The sequence below is a fragment of the Equus asinus genome, chromosome 12 (assembly GCF_041296235.1).
Source record: "Equus asinus isolate D_3611 breed Donkey chromosome 12, EquAss-T2T_v2, whole genome shotgun sequence".
NCBI classification, from domain to species: Eukaryota; Metazoa; Chordata; class Mammalia; order Perissodactyla; family Equidae; genus Equus; species Equus asinus.
Genome location: NC_091801.1, coordinates 35,587,609 through 35,603,535, shown reverse-complemented (window position 1 = coordinate 35,603,535; position 15,927 = coordinate 35,587,609). Strand labels below are relative to the sequence as shown.

Here is a 15,927-nt window from a genome sequence, read left to right as displayed (position 1 = left end):
TTTCACTCTAAAAATGTAGAAAGGGAAAGATTATGGAACAATTTAAGTTGTAGATAATAACTGCTATCATCCTCAGCAATTTTCATTTGTTTCTGTGCCTCATCCCCATTCAGTAAAGAAACCAACTTGTCCAGTCAGTCACTAGCAATCACCATAAGTTAACTGAGCTGCACACCACCACAAAGGTACACCTCTCTTTAACAACTCCATGGGAGGCTGCACGTGCCAGCGGGGGAGGAAGGGGTTGAGATGAGCAGGTGTAAAGTGTGAGAGGGACAATTTATAAGCAATGGGAAGGTGATGGTCACTTTGGGACTTGATTTTAACTTGGTGCTTTTATAAGGATGGACACAGAAGGACAGAGAGCCAGGCACTCTTGGTGGATCACTGGTTTGAAGGAGAAGCGGTAGAGGAAGAAGAGTGTAAAAGAAAGAAGACTGGTGAGAAGGAGTCAAGTGTGGAAGAAGAGAGAGAGTGGGAGTGGGGTCATTAGCCCTCCTTCAAAGACTTCTGAACAAAAAGAAGGCTAATTTACCTCTCCATATTAAATTTAGTGAATTGTGTATAGCCATAGATTTGCGACATGAAAGTGTGAAAAGAGTGGTTGGGAGTACAGAAAGTATTTTCTGTGTGTTTTTAGTTCCTACAATTAAATAAAAAGGAACTTACCCTTGCTCCTAATTTTAATTCTATACATCTAAATTCACATGTTGTCATTACCCCAGGGTTCTGTCTTGGGACCTTGTCTCTCTTCGTATTTCCTTCCTCTAGGCTTTCACTCACTCTCAGAGCATAATTTCTCGTAAAGAGCTAATTTCCAAACTGACCTCTACCCCAGCCCTCTCAGCAGTTGGGTCTGTGAGCTCTGCCAGGACTTTTCACTCAGCCCTCTGGCATCTCACCCCACCTTCTTCCTGCCCTGACCTAGGGTCAGGTTATGGTTGCCTTGACCTCTGCCTGCCAGTCCTCCTCAGGCACTCCAAAGGAACCTCCCCAAGGGAAGGTCATTCAGAGACCTTGTGCCTATCTCTGCTCAGTTCATTACCTAAAGCTGTGGTTTCTTTCTAAAGCCACATCCCCATACCCTCAAGCCTGTCTTCTCAGCAGTCTTTGCCTTTGCCCCCAGCATGAGTAGACTGCCACAGGGCCCTGCTACCATAAATGTTGGTTGAGCTGATCTGAGTCCCTTCCAACTCCCGAATGCATCCCACACTTCTCCATCTCTGTCCTTGTCCATCCTCTCCCTTCCCGCATCCCAATCCCCCAAGTCTAGTCTCAAAGGCCACCTCCTCCACCAGGTCTTTTCTGATGATCTCTCCATTCTCTAACTGAATTTAAACTCTCTCTCTGAGACTTAGCTTATTAATTCTATCTCATCGCATGATCACCTAGCTATTGCCTTATCCATCCCAATTTTCCAGAAAGTCACTAAATGAATGGATTGAGTCCAATTTACTCAACAGCTTTTCTGGAGCACCTAAAATCATGATTTCAACATGGCAAGTGCCTAGACAACATTTACTAAATTAAATTTTAAGGGGCTTAATTACAGGTTACAAGGAAGTGTGAATACAGTCAGAAATGTGCTTTCTTCATCTAAGCTACTGCACTAATTTAGAGGGTAGGTCATTTTAAACACATTTCAGCAATCTTACTTTACCTTTTGCTTTGTTATCCACCTCATCCCCTGGAAGGCCCAGCCTTTTTTTCCCAAAATCAGGTCCTACTGACTTCAAGGGTACTCTCTGTGATTTTTCACTCCTCTTGTGAGCAAACAGCAAGGAGGAAGACAAAGAATCAGATGAGGAGGAGACCGTAAAATCCACCAGTGGGTCAATGCTGTTCCCAGTCAGCCAATTGAAAGAGCTTCTTCCATCTGCAAACAGGCATGACCAGAGCATGTCACAGCATGCCCAGCACTGCACAGCACTGCCCAGCCCACACCCCATTGCTGCTGCACTTGGGGCAGCACCAACTGCCAGAACACTGCATGAGAGAAGGGGCGCATCATCCTTGTGACATCTGGGGCCTCGAGTGCTCACCTGTGACAGTGACTGGGGACAGCTCGTCAAGGAGCTCACCTGTGACAGTGACTGGGGACAGCTCATCAAGGGAAACAGCCATGTCACAGCAGAAAGACACTTGGCTCCATGAGGTCACCAGTGAGTGACCCAAGGCAGCTCAGGCATCCAAGCCCAAGCGTCCTCATTTGTAAAATGAAAACACATCCCCTGCTCCTTCAAGCCACTGTGATCATGACAGGAATAAAGCTTTGTATCTACCATAAGATTTCTACCATCAGTGTCATAAAATTTCCATTATAATTATTCAAGTTAGTCCTATTTCCAGAACCAACAGAACGTGAAAAAATTTATATACAGGAAAAATGCTGAAATGTTTATATAAAATGACTGATATTTTACTCTACACCTTGTAGTTTGATGATCAAAGGAAACAGTTGGTCCATTTGAGAAAGAAAAATTTAATAAACTATAAACATAGTAAATGAATTTGTCCTAGCTCTGCTTTGCTTTTGAGATAAGGGGTTTTAAATTTGATGCACTAAACAGATTTTTCTGGACAAAACCAAAACAAAACATACATGTACTCAAACTTTTCCTGTTTTGCCCAGTCAGAAATAATCCTTTTCTTTTTCTTTCATTGTGGTAAAATATATATAACATAAAATTGACGATTTTAACCATTTTTAAGTGTACGGTTCTGTGGCATCAAGTTCATCACCCTCATCCATCTTCAGAACTTCTGCATCTTCTCAAACTGAAACTCCGCATGATTAAACACTAACTCCCCATTGCTCCCTTCGCAAGCCCCTGGCACCCACCCTTCTCCTATCTGTCTCTAAGAATTTGACTGCTCTAGGACCTCAATCCTTTTCCCTTTTGAGTGACATATCTTTTTGTTGTTCATATCACTTTTTTCTATTATCCTTTGACTTCTCTTATAAACGATCAATGTTCTTGTAGTAGAGGATGCTTCTACAGGTGAAAGTGCCTGGTACACAGCAGGCAGGCATTTAGGTTGATAGTTACCTGTATTTTGTGTAGGTGTGAAATCATACTGCTGTTGTGTGGCCCGTATCTGCCCAGCCATTACCCCTCGAGCTGAGAGGGATCCTTCCTGGGTCCGGGTCTGCAGAGCACTTTGGGAGGCCTGAGTCTCAATAAACATTGGAGTGAGAACAGTACTTCGGAAACGCCAGTCAGAATCAATAGTATATTCCTGCATGTGAGAGAGTTTCAAAAGAAATAATGGGCTTTCTTTAGCAACACTGAAATATTTTACTTAAAATCCAACGGCACTATCAGCAAATACATACTATGATTTCATATTTCTCTATGGAAGCAGCTGAAGAACTTTTTGGAATTTAAAAGTTTTAACTAAATAATTATTTGCCAACTAGAAAAACTAATTAGAATTGGGGGAGAAAAACCATTTTTCTACTCCTTAACATTCTGCATTAAAAGGCTTAATGCCATACTCAATAATGGCACCACAACAGAACTGCAGCAAGTTAAATGACTCAACTCCTTCCTAAGTACTCACCAGGTGCCCAGTACTGTGAAAGATACTGAAAATACAGGTGGGAGCAGAACAGAGTCAGGCTCTGCTGCCCAGGAGCTCGGGCAGAACTGAAGCGAGCTCACTTGTCAATGTGTAAATCATCACAGTTGTTAAGCCTACCAGGAGAAGGTGCAAACTCAGCATCTACTGAGTGAATGGGAGCAGTGATGGAAAGGGAAGAAAGCATTATGGAGAAAGAAAATTTAAGTGGAGGCTGACAGGATGAGATGTGTGAGCCGTGTGAAGAGGAGAGTGAAACAAATGTGAAGGTTTCAGAAAGGAATGTGTGAGGATTCCAAGTAAAATAAGAAAAAGCCAGTATCACTAATCATCAGGAAAAGGCAAATCAAAGCCACAGTGGGATATCACCTCACACCTGTTGGAATGGCCATCATCAAACAGACAAGAAACAACAAGTTAGTGAGGATGTAGAGAAAAGGAACGCTCGTGCACCGTTGGTGGGAATGTAAATTGGTGAAGCCGCTATGGAAAATAGTGTGGAGGTTCCTCAAAAAATTAAAATAGATCTACCATATGACCCAGCAATTCCATTTCTGGGTATTTACCTGAAAGAAATGAAAATACTAATTTGAAACGATATGTGCAAACCAATGTTCACTGCAGCATTATTTACAACAGTCAAGACATGGAAACAAACTAAGTGCCCATCGATGGATGAATGGATAAAGAACATGTGGTGTGTATAACGATATACTGTTCAGCCATAAAAAAGAATGAAATCTTACCATTTGCAACAATCTGGATGGACCTTGAGGGCATTATGCTAAGTGAAATGAGTCAGACAGACATAAGAGACAGACAGAGAGACAAATATGATCTCACTTATACATGGAATCTAAAAAGAAAAAAAGAACCCCAAACTCATAGATACAGAGGACAGATTGCAGACTGGTGGTTGCCAGAGGCGGGGGATAGGAGATGGGTGAAATAGGTGAAGGAGGGCAAAAGGTACAAACTTCCAGTCATAAAATAATTAAGTCATGGGGAAATAATGTGCAGCACGGTGACTATAGTTAATAATACTCTCTCATATATTTGAAAGTTCCTAAGAGAGTAAATCTTAAAAGTTCTCATCATAAGAAAAAAGAATTTGTAATTATGTGTAAGTCAATTAGACTTAGTGTGGTGATCATTTCACAATATATACAAATATTGAATCCTTATGTTGTATGTCTGAAACTACTATAATATGTCAAGTATAATTTTTTTAAAAAGCCAGTTTAACACTATTAGAAAATGTTTGTTGACGGGCAGGGAAAACTTGTAAATCTTACTATTACAGGGACAAACACTTTACCTGAAATTCGCATTCTGACAGAGGATGCTCAAACATAGGGTTTGAATAATCTGGGCTCACGCTGGTCATTTCAAGCAGAAAATCTGTTGCTAAACTTAAAAAGTGTGCTTCTATCTTAGGAGAATATAAGGAATTTAGTGCCAACAATCGATCCAAGGTATTTGAAGGTAACCTAGTTTCATGACTCCAGAAATTTCGAATAATTAATCTGAAAAGCAGAGAAGAAGGAAGCATATTGCTTAGATATTGGCAAATGAGAGGATGCTGTAAACTTGGCATCATGTGAAGAAGGTACAGTTTTTCCTCTAACCTAGAGGGAAACCACATTCAAAATTGTATAAAGAGTTTAATCTGAGTTAAGAACAATCACATGCATTAAAGGAAGGGAATATTCCAAAACTTAAGCATATTTAACAAGTGGTGAGAAATATTATTCTCATCTCTATTACCTGGGAAGTTTTCAGTGATGAGTACATAATATTAACTAATTTGAAACTTGAGAAAACATGTTAAGAAATTACATATAACCCTTCACTGCCTTGCTAAAACAATTTATTCCAAAATTAGTTCCACAAAATATTCAAAAATTCGTCAAAAACCAGATTAGGCTTTATAATTTATCAATGCTTATGAGATCAAAATACAATTTTTAAAAGCTCAATGAATTTAAAATTGCAGCAGAATGGGAAATTAATTGACATATAGACTCATACAAAAAGTTTATGCCCTTTCTTTTAGTACTTGATAAAATATTCATATAACTGAGATAGGGTAGGCATTTTAGAGGAGAACAATCACCATTCATACCATATACAAGTAATATAGTCTTCTCCTATTTCTAAGGTTTCAAACTTTTCATTCAATATTCATATGCATAGTGTTATCTCAACTATTTTAGTTGAGTGGGAAACATAATAATTGTCATTACAGATTCTCTTTTCATTTTCAAACACTTTAATTGCCTGTAATAGTGGAGAAAGCTTTATCCACACCACTTTTTCAAGAGTTTATATTAAAGTAACTTGTCAGGGTTTTAAAGTCTTAATATGATTTAAAATACATCTTTATTAAACATTATAAATGTAAGAGGCAGAGAAAATGCTAATACTGCAAATACATTTCTAAAACTGCTGAAAAATACTCTATGTTAGTCTAGAAAGAAATATCCCTAAATCTATTTGTCCTGGCCCAATTATTCCAGGAGCAGCACATACTGAAGCCCAGGGTTCTCATCGATCAATCCTTGAATCAACACATCTTTTGCCGACTTAAATATTTCCTGGGAGTCGTCATCTGCTTGACTTTCTGGATCTCTGAGAAAAATAACAAAATGACAAAACATAAACTCTATCACTTTTATTCAACCCTGATAATACTGTCCAGAGTTAAAGTAAAAAAAAATCTGGCTTCTCCCATGGAACTTTAACTTCCAAAATCATAATAGAAGAACCCACTGTCCCTCGTATGTACACTGACACTTTCTTTCGGTGCCTCTGCAAGCCCAAGTGAATATCATCACCCCCTCACAGTGTGATAGGGCTCACATGCATAGGAGAGAGGCGGTGGAAGGTGGGAGCAGGGCTGCAGAGGGCTCCCTGAGAGCGCTAAGAGGTCCTAGGATGGGCCTAGCCCCGGTGGGAAGTGGTATGATGGCAGTCCTGAAGAATGAAGACATCTAGGCAGAATTTATTTCCTTAATCTTGTCAGACCTCAAAAGAGATAACTATGAAAACATATTTTATAAAGCAGGACACTTACACACTTTTAGCTCAACCAATAATTTCACATTTTGAATACTTCCCACACATAGGTAAAATGAGTTAAAATAAGGATACATTTCGATATGCTAAAATAAACTCGTTTTAATTATTAGTTTAAAAATGTTTTATTTATTATAATCTGTTCCAGATTGCTAAAGGCAGCCAAAAGACCCCTTAATAAATTAATTTAAAATGTCAATGCAGAGCTTACCGATAATTGTCATGAATCCACATGAGAATGTTATACATTTGTTCCCTACACACTGGAGAAGGATGAGAAATGAATTCTACAACAGGATTCAGAAGTTCTCGAAGTTCTACTGGTTTCAATTTTGCCATCATCTTATAAATTATGTCCAAACACACTTTTTGTCTTTCATCATCTCTATAATGACATATTTTTTAAAAAACACAAATTTAACAATTTTTATTATTATACCTTCAGATCTGATATGTAACTTTTTCTTCTTTGTGTTGTTCTGTATTTTAAAATTTGTTATAATAGGTAATATTACACTTATTTAAAAATAACATTCTTAAAAATAATTATCATGGGCTAGATTATTAAAAATAAATTAATTCAATGTGGTGTCCTGAATTGGATCCTGGAATAGAAAAAGGACATATAAAGTCTAGTTTAGTTAACAGTAATATACTAATTTTAATTTCTTAGTTTTGACAACATACTATGATTATGTAAGATGGGAAATTCGATGAAGGGTATGTGGGAACTCTGTACTATCTTTTAACTTGTCTGTAAATATACAATTATTCAAAAATAAAAAGTTTATTATTTAAAAAAACTGAAAAGGTCAAACAAAATAAGCTAAACATAAAGGATTTCATAACTTAAAAAAATTATTTCAAGTGTTAGGTCACCGTGTCACATAGCTGGGTTAAGTGTAGTCTGGGTCCCAAATGAGGTGCACAGCTATCTCCTTGTTTTGTGTACCTTTTTCTCCTTAAAGTGTCCAGCTTAATGCATTAAACATAGTAGATACTCAGTAAATGATTAATGAAGGATATCAGAACACAATGACATACATTCTTTGTTACTGGACATTATCAATAATTTATCACTATGTAAAAAATATGTATATGGACAAGACTAGGATAGAGTACAGAGAAATAAAAATATTACAAGGGGTCAATAGCATTCTCTTTAATATTTACTTTAACAGTATACTGCAATTCTGAAAATAAATGAATAATTTTCACAAATCATGGAAGCCTCTTACCTGGCAAAATAGATACAGAACTCAAAACCATGCATTTTAAATCTGAAAAGAGCCTTAGACAATCCCTGAGGTGTGGCCTCCCCAAGGTGCCAGGTCAGGGAAAGCAGGAGGGCCAGGCCCACCACCTTTTCTTCTCAGATTCAAACTTCACAAATACACATTTCACAAAAACCTACAAGTTCTTTCTGAGTTGGAGAGACAGCTGAACAAATGAACATTTTATGAGCCAGCTGCATCCAAGAACTTGGGGCTAGTTTTCCACTCACCTATGTCTCATGACTTGAATGAAATCCTTGCTCTTTAACTGTAAGTACAGATCTGTTATTTCCTCTGCACGACACAGCACCACCTCCAGACAGAGAGTCTTCATCACGCCATGAAATTTTGGCAGCAGGAAGAACACGGTGTTCATAAACCTAACCAGTAGGCATGGCCAGTGAGTGGGAGGACAGTCGCAGACCCTCTCCCGCCACAGGACGTTCACTACAACTGACATCCTACCTATCAGCAAGAGGAGGGAAGTTCTTCACAGCTTTGTTCAAGCACACAATAAATTTGTCCTCCATCGTATTCTGATGTTGCTTCAACTGTTTTATGACCAGTTCACACACAGACTCCTCCAGTATCTGAAAAATTAAGTTTCTTTTCAAATACCCAAAGGTGAAAACATGTTAAGTACTTAAAATAGGTTTACCTTGAATAGTTATATGAACCCAAGAAAGTGCTATCATTGACAACAGTGTTTACCAGGTGAAGTGCCAGGAGTGACCCTGGGTCTGTACTAACCACCGGACACCACTGGAGGCTCTGGGGCCTTGAGTTGAGGTGAGCCAGGCCATAACCATGCGTGTTTTGTGCTACTAGCTCTGGCAGAATCCAGTTCAAGCTTCCTTCTGACACCAAAACACTGCTAACAATCATTTGAGAAGCTGAACTAAAATCAGTGACTAAATATTGTTTAAGACACTTTAATGATGAAGTGTTCACATCTCTGATCAAATATTCACACAAACCAGAATCATATGCCCTCTTTAAATTAAAAGTGAGCACTGCATACAGTGGGAAAGAATAAAATACTAATAAATACAGAATGCCCACTTCGGCTTCTTATAGTATAGAGGATCTAAGTACCAAGTGTTATGATAAATCAAAAATGAAAAAGAATAATTTATTTAAGATTGTACAACACACTCACATTTTCTCTCTCAGTAATATATCGAAGAACAAGTCCTAGAACTTCTGCCGCTGCTGCATATACCTCTCTATATTTTACAAAGGACATATTATTGACCAAAGCTTGAAAGTATCTAAAACAAATATAGAAAATAAACATGCATTAAATAATCCATTCTATTTTTTGACACTAAAATATAATTTTACTCCTTATGCCATATTAATATCACATACTGAGAAAATACGAAATCTAAAACATGATGCAAATTATTTGTGTGAATACATATGTGAAGATGTATTTAAGGCTCTGACACTGACCAGGAAGGCATAGTAAATTCCATGTTTCAATTACAGAGGACCTGCTGTAGTCAACGCAAAACACAATGCTAGATACTACAAAAACTGTAGTGAAAAAAGCTATCATACAAGATTAGGATTGACTGACTCCCTTTCAAAGCCATGTACTGTGACAAGAGAAGGACAATGAAATGATGAGAAAGAGTGAGCAGGAGCGCAGCGCTCACTGACTTTGCAGGCAGCACAATGTTAACTTTCAGCTCACAGTGGCTAAGATTGTCACTGGGGAAACCAAAGCTCCAAAAAGTAACCTGTCTAAAAGTAAACTGTTTCCCATTGAATCTGTGTTGAGCCACATGATGTCTATGAAACCAGGCAACTGGAATAACTGGTGACTGGGGAGGCTAACCGAGGAAGACCAACCAGATAGAGTAAGACACTTCCAAAGAAACGGGAAAAGCTAGCAAGGCACATGCTGAAATCCATTAAGTAACCATGATGTGAACACTGACTTTTCAAAAATCCTAAAACAACAATGAAGTGACTTTTTGTGATGTTACAAAATAATCTTACTGAAGGTCCTCTCCTTCATGGTAGCGCTGGCAGCCATGCCCACCTGTGAAGGGCCACAACAGAGGGGTAGTGCCACTGCAGTCACGGCAGCAAGCAGAGGGACAGGCAGCATAGGTCTAGGAGGGTCCCCTATTCATGTTCATAGATTCTAGAGAGATTGGTCTCACAGAACTCATGTGCTTTCAGGGGAAATGCTGAAAATGTCAGTTTCGAAAAGAAAGAAAATAGCTAACACTTCTTATCTGCCAAATGTGCATGAGACAATTACACTAATTTTTAAAAACTTACTTTCTTCACTCACTCCATTAACATATTTCTTTGTCCAAATGACCTCTAAAACCCAACTATCTAAATTTAGGTAGAAATATTTTTAACATATTTTAACCTTAAATTTATCAAAACTAAACCATACTGTCAATCCATTTCAGGTATATTTTAACCTAAAAAAGAATCACAGCAAAAACTATGATACTTACTTTATGCTCTCTATGCCACATTTTGGGTCATAAGGAGGCAAGTTATTGGCCATTACAATGCCTAGTAATTGAATTCCTACTGAATTGTCTTTAGAATTAGGATCTGTACTGGAAAACTTTTCAAATATTAACCTGAAACATAAGCATAAAGGAAAAATATAGATTGCCACATAATAAAATAACCAAGAAGACAAATAAAATTTTCTACAGCCAATTTTCAGAGTAAGAAATACTTTTTCTTTTCCCACATCTAACATCCCTCTTGCTAATACCTTCTTTGTTTGCATCCAGGTTATCCTAGTTTTGGAACATAGGCAGTTTTTTCTTTCTTAATAATGTAATTACTTGCCCAAATTCTCCCTTAGTTGATAGTAAAACCTTTTGAAAGTTTTAGCTTGCCTTACGCTGAGCTATAAGAGAATCAAATAAAATTCCCACAGTTCACCCCTGGGCTGGGACAATAAAGGACAGAGCCACAGCCCACGTGCACAGTGTGGGGGAAAAGCCAAAGGTGAGCTGAGGGATGGAGCGGGGACTACCTGGAGGCAATGGCCTGCCTCGAGATGCTTCTAGGGTCAAACTTTGGAGGTTGTGATTTTATTAATAGCAGTATAATATCCTTATAAATAGATTCTATTTCAAATTATATTCCTCCTCCTATCATTTCAAATAATTAAATTTCATTGTCATCACTATTTACAACATGCTACATTTAAAAAATTTCTGAACAATACTGCAAAATATAGTAAATTTATACCTGTAAGGGATGGATAAACAATCCTTCCAGCATTCAACAAGGGTTTTTATAATTTCGAGGTTGTGTCTAAATACAGCTCTTTTTTGATGAAAAACATGTTTCATCAGGAAATGAAGCAATCGATTTGCTAACACTTCATCTTTAGGGACGCCCTAAAAAGGTATGGAAATTCTCTATTAATATGTAGCATTCCCTTCTGGAAAAGCATTTTTCAATCCAAAAGTCCATTTATGAAAGAAATCTGGCATTCTACTGAGGAGTCTGCTTCCTGACTGAAAACCTACCTGTGATTTTTCAGGTCCAAATACAGGCAATTACAAAGGCTTTACCTGACAGGCCCCAGGAGGAAGCTGCCCTCTCCACACCAGACTTGGAACACAGCCTGTACAATGAAGTCTCAAAAGGCAGTTGTAGTCACACACTCAGGCCCCGACTGGTCCTGCTCTTTCACATATTTGCATTCCTAGTCCAGGTGTCTTCATTCCTAGGCCTCTTTATCCTCCTCAGGTGCCTCTGCTGAGACCTCCTTAAGAGGGGGAGGAAGGGGAACTCTGAAGACACTGTACCTAACTCTGACTCAGTACCCAGTGCTTTTTGACTGCTAGCCCTTTCCTCTCGCAAGTCTCCCAACTCCAAGGTCCCATAAAACTGCTAGGGTCTTTAATTTGGGGCTCCCTCCACTGTGAGAGGAGCCTCAGATCTGTGCTGATCCACCTGACTCTCAACCAGTACATTCTACCATGGAGGAAAATGGAACAGGGGGAGTCAGCGCATTCTCTGGTTTTAGCCTCATGCTTACACCATTGCAATGAGTGATTAAAGCCTTCATTGTGTCTTTCATTTTGGCTTGCTGTTGGTTTAAGTGGCTATTCCATCAACTAGTGGTTTCAGTTCTCTGAAGCTCAGCTGAGATCCTGGCGTTTCAGTCAACTTTTTCCAATGGTTCCTAAATTAAACTAATCATTCTCTTAATTTTTTCATGTTATTAAGCAGACTACAAATTATTTTATCACAGTAAAGCTAAGAAATTTAAATTTGGTTTACTTTGAAATAAGATTCCACATCCAGACACAAATATATGTAAAAGCTATATGTATATATATTATGTTTAATAAAGACTGTTCCTAGGATATCCTTCAATGAAAACTTTTGTACATTATTAGTGCTAATGTTTTTAAATGAAGGGGCAAAGCTCCAACACACACGAATCTTTACTGGTGGATGCCATAAGCTTGCTTCAGTACAACACAGTGTCATTCATCTGGCAGTCACTTTTTTAAGAATCTCTACCATTATAGATCACAGTCAATACTCTGGAAGCAGATAAGCTGGCCAAAGAAATGTCAAAAAATCCAGGGGCTTCAGTCACGGCAGAAGTTTTCAGAATCTCACATTCAGGGTCTATTGACATTTATTTTATACATAATTTTAAGAAACCAATTATCTAGGTTCCAAGCTCCTGGAAAGTAAAAGCAACAAATGAAACAAACATCTGATAGCAAGGTGATAAAATAAAAAGCAAGATGAGAGGAATTATCAAAAGCAGACAAAAGAAAACAGAACTAAAGCAGTACAAGGCCATTTAGTAGAGCACCAAAGCAATATGACAATTAATGCTAAAAATGATGACTCAAGACATGAAGAGGAGCCAGAATTATTTGTTGCATGCTCTATTTAAGTATCAGCAAAAGACTGATATATTACTACATAAAAGATGTATCCATCCTTACTATAGGAGTAGCTAATCCTGTCCATGAAAGAATAATAACCACTATCTCAACCACCATATAGTGAATTCCTTCTCCTCCGTTGTTTCCAGAAACAACCAGCTGCAGCAACGGGCTAAGCCAGTATCTCGCGTAAGGACGAAAGACCTAGGAGAGAATTTAAAAATCAAAGAATTGTTTTGAATACCAATATCAATTCAGAAATATATCCTCCAGCAGCTAAAATTTTATATTATGACTTGACCTAAACCCAAAACAGATGTAAATCCCAACAATTATCCCACTTAATCAGACTAGATTCTCTGTTGAATTCTCTCCTCATGAGCCCCTGAAAGCACAATTCAATGGAAATGGATTTGTTATCGATCTCTTCTTTGCTTAAAACCTTTCCGATATAACTACGCATGTAGAAATAAAAATAAAAATATTCTGTATCAACCTTGCTCCATGTGCATAATATGCAGCTGTAGAGAATTCTACTTTTATTTTATGCAAACGCATAGGGTATATGAAGAATGAGAATCTAAAAATTAGTAGGTATATGTGGCTAATTTTTTTTCATTTCTTCCTACATTATAAAGTCATTCTGTTATAGACCTCATATGCCCAAGATCTCTGAAATCTAAATAAAATGTATCCATTTAATTTATTTTAGAAATTGCAAGAGAATGCCATTTTGATGCAAAAGAACAGATTAAAGTATAAGTCAAACTGTCTTCTTAACCATTGCCACCATTTTTTTTTTCAAATATGTTTTCTCAGAGATTTCTCATCTACTCTCACAGCTTAAATCTGTGTGGTCTCAAATCTTTTCTGATCATGCACTCCACAAGTAAAAAAGGTTGGAACAAGGGGCCAGCCGGTGGTGTAGTGGTTAGGTTCACATACTCTGCTTCAGTGGCCTGGGGTGCACAGGTTCGGATCCCAGGTGCAGACCTACATACTGCTCATTGAGCCATGCTGTAGTGGCATCCCCCATACAAAATAGAGGAAATGGGCACAGATGTTAGGTCAGGGACAATCTTCCTTAAGCAAAAAGAGGAAGACTGGCAATGGATGTTAGCTTAGGGCCAATCTTCCTCCCCCCCCCAAAAAAAAGTTGGAAAACTCTCCGTGTATGTCTTTTGGTTTATTTATAAAACATAAACATAAACTTCTTTCTTATATTATTAAACTATGAGAAACAGATAAATTAAAAGGCTGAAATTTTCAAAACAGATGTAAATACAGGTTCTAACATTTTCTTCCATAAGACAACAGACAGATTGTCTAAAACATCCCCTTTGGAAACCACTACCCTGATCACTCCCGAGCTCCAGATATGTACACTGCTCCAGGGACATCTCTCAATGACGTCTCAGAGGCACCTGACATCCACATGTATGAACACAATTCAGCATGCTTCTTTGTCAACCCACCTACCCTCACCTAGCCAACCAAGAAATCATCCAAAAAACAAAGATACCAAAGATACCAGATACTTTTCTATCAAGTCAGTACTTACGGCAACATGAGCTAGAAATCACGCGACCCCTGAGTGTTACAGATTGAATTGTGCCCTGCAAAAGGATGTTGAAATCCTAATTCCTGGCATCTGTAAACGTGATCTTATTTAGAAACAGGGTATTTGAAGATTGTCAAGTTAAGAGAGGTAATTAGGGTTGGCCTTAATCCAATGACAGTGTCCTTATTAAAAGTGGAAATTTGTATCTATTGAGACAGATGCAGAGAGGGAAGACAAAGTGAAGGTTCCAGGAGAACATCACTGAGATGCCAAGAAATGCCTGAGGCCATCACAAGCTGGGAGAGGCCTGGAACAGATTCTCTGCCACGGCCCTGGGAAGGAACCAAACCTACTAACACCTTGATCGCAGACTTCTGGCTTTCAGAACCACGAGATAGTAAGTCTCTGTGGTTTAAGCCACCCATTTTGTGTTACTTTGTTATGGCAGCCCAAGGAGCTGGCAATCAAGTGTGATTCTAAGGAACACAGGCCTTGCTGTAGTCCCAGGTTAGCCCTCTCAACCATCTCACAACAGCCTCCCAGCCTTTGGCTCACATTTGCAGTGCTGCCTAGAAGGACTTTCTCTGGGGCAAAGTGGACTATGTCACTCCTCCACTTAGCACCCTTGACTGTTCCCTGCTCCTCAACAACTGAATCAGATCCTTTGTATCAACTCCAATGGCCTGGCCCAGGTCACCTGCCCTTGCACCTGTGGCCATGCCACTCACACCTCTCCTCTGGACCATGTGCCCATAGTCTGTGCAGTCAGTGAGTACGTGCTGGGCTTTCTCACGGGCTATCTCTGTTCACAGTGCTCCTTCTATGCAGAATGTCAACTCCCACTGTACTTCACAACACTTAGCTCAAGAGCTCTCTTGAAAATCTGCCCTAACTCGCACTGGTAGAAGAGGTTCCTCCCTGATGAGGTGCTGTATGTAGATCAATTGATAAATTCTGCAATTCTAAAAGAGTCAGCTATTTTTCATACAGAGTTAACAGAAATATTTTCACTACCTTCTTTGCTACTACAAACCAAGAAGGCTGGCAGCCATAGGAAAGGTGCCAACACAGGTACTATACAAAGATCACTTCTAACTCAATAGAAGCTAATTTACATGTTTTAAAAGAAATAATAAAAGAGTGATGTTGAACAAATAAATAAATATGGTTGGCTAATTTACTTAGAGAACAAAAATGTGATGTTCTGTCCCTTTACGTCTTTCTTTGTCGTGGTTTTCTTTTTAAGCATGCAATTATGCATATAATTGCAAAAAATTTTTAAAGAAATAATAAATTACTTACTTCTTCTGTATTAATAACAAGCTTGGCTAAGAAGAGACGGATATTTAATGATATTGATGGATTTCCTAGTTTGTCATGAAGAAATTTCATCCAAGGAGGAAGATTTCTTGGCACTGAACCCTGAAATGATACACTCAAAATTACCGTAAAAAGTAGACTAATAACTTCATAATTTGATATTATGAGACCACAATGACAAAGCAAGATATCAGCAACATTA

At 38.4% G+C, this 15,927-nt stretch overlaps 1 protein-coding gene and 1 long non-coding RNA gene across 2 annotated transcripts in view; one reads left to right on the top strand and one right to left on the bottom strand.

Moving 5' to 3' along the window:
• The window catches only part of LOC139039903 (uncharacterized), a 67,982-nt gene extending 52,390 nt beyond the window's left edge, over positions 1–15,592 (top strand). Inside the window, exon 4 of the long non-coding RNA XR_011493243.1 lies at positions 14,624–15,592. This is a non-coding gene — a long non-coding RNA (uncharacterized lncRNA). The remainder of the gene's footprint in view (positions 1–14,623) is intronic.
• PRKDC (protein kinase, DNA-activated, catalytic subunit) overlaps positions 1–15,927 on the bottom strand; it is a 216,425-nt gene that overhangs the window by 62,734 nt on the left and 137,764 nt on the right. The window contains exons 48-59 of the mRNA XM_044744138.2: positions 15,708–15,827; positions 12,905–13,048; positions 11,175–11,326; positions 10,418–10,549; positions 9,094–9,205; positions 8,400–8,524; positions 8,165–8,314; positions 6,872–7,045; positions 6,115–6,213; positions 4,901–5,108; positions 3,051–3,240; positions 1,661–1,876 (exon numbers count right to left, since the gene is read on the bottom strand). Coding sequence (XP_044600073.2) covers positions 1,661–1,876; positions 3,051–3,240; positions 4,901–5,108; positions 6,115–6,213; positions 6,872–7,045; positions 8,165–8,314; positions 8,400–8,524; positions 9,094–9,205; positions 10,418–10,549; positions 11,175–11,326; positions 12,905–13,048; positions 15,708–15,827 — 1,822 coding nt within the window. The remainder of the gene's footprint in view (positions 1–1,660; positions 1,877–3,050; positions 3,241–4,900; positions 5,109–6,114; positions 6,214–6,871; positions 7,046–8,164; positions 8,315–8,399; positions 8,525–9,093; positions 9,206–10,417; positions 10,550–11,174; positions 11,327–12,904; positions 13,049–15,707; positions 15,828–15,927) is intronic.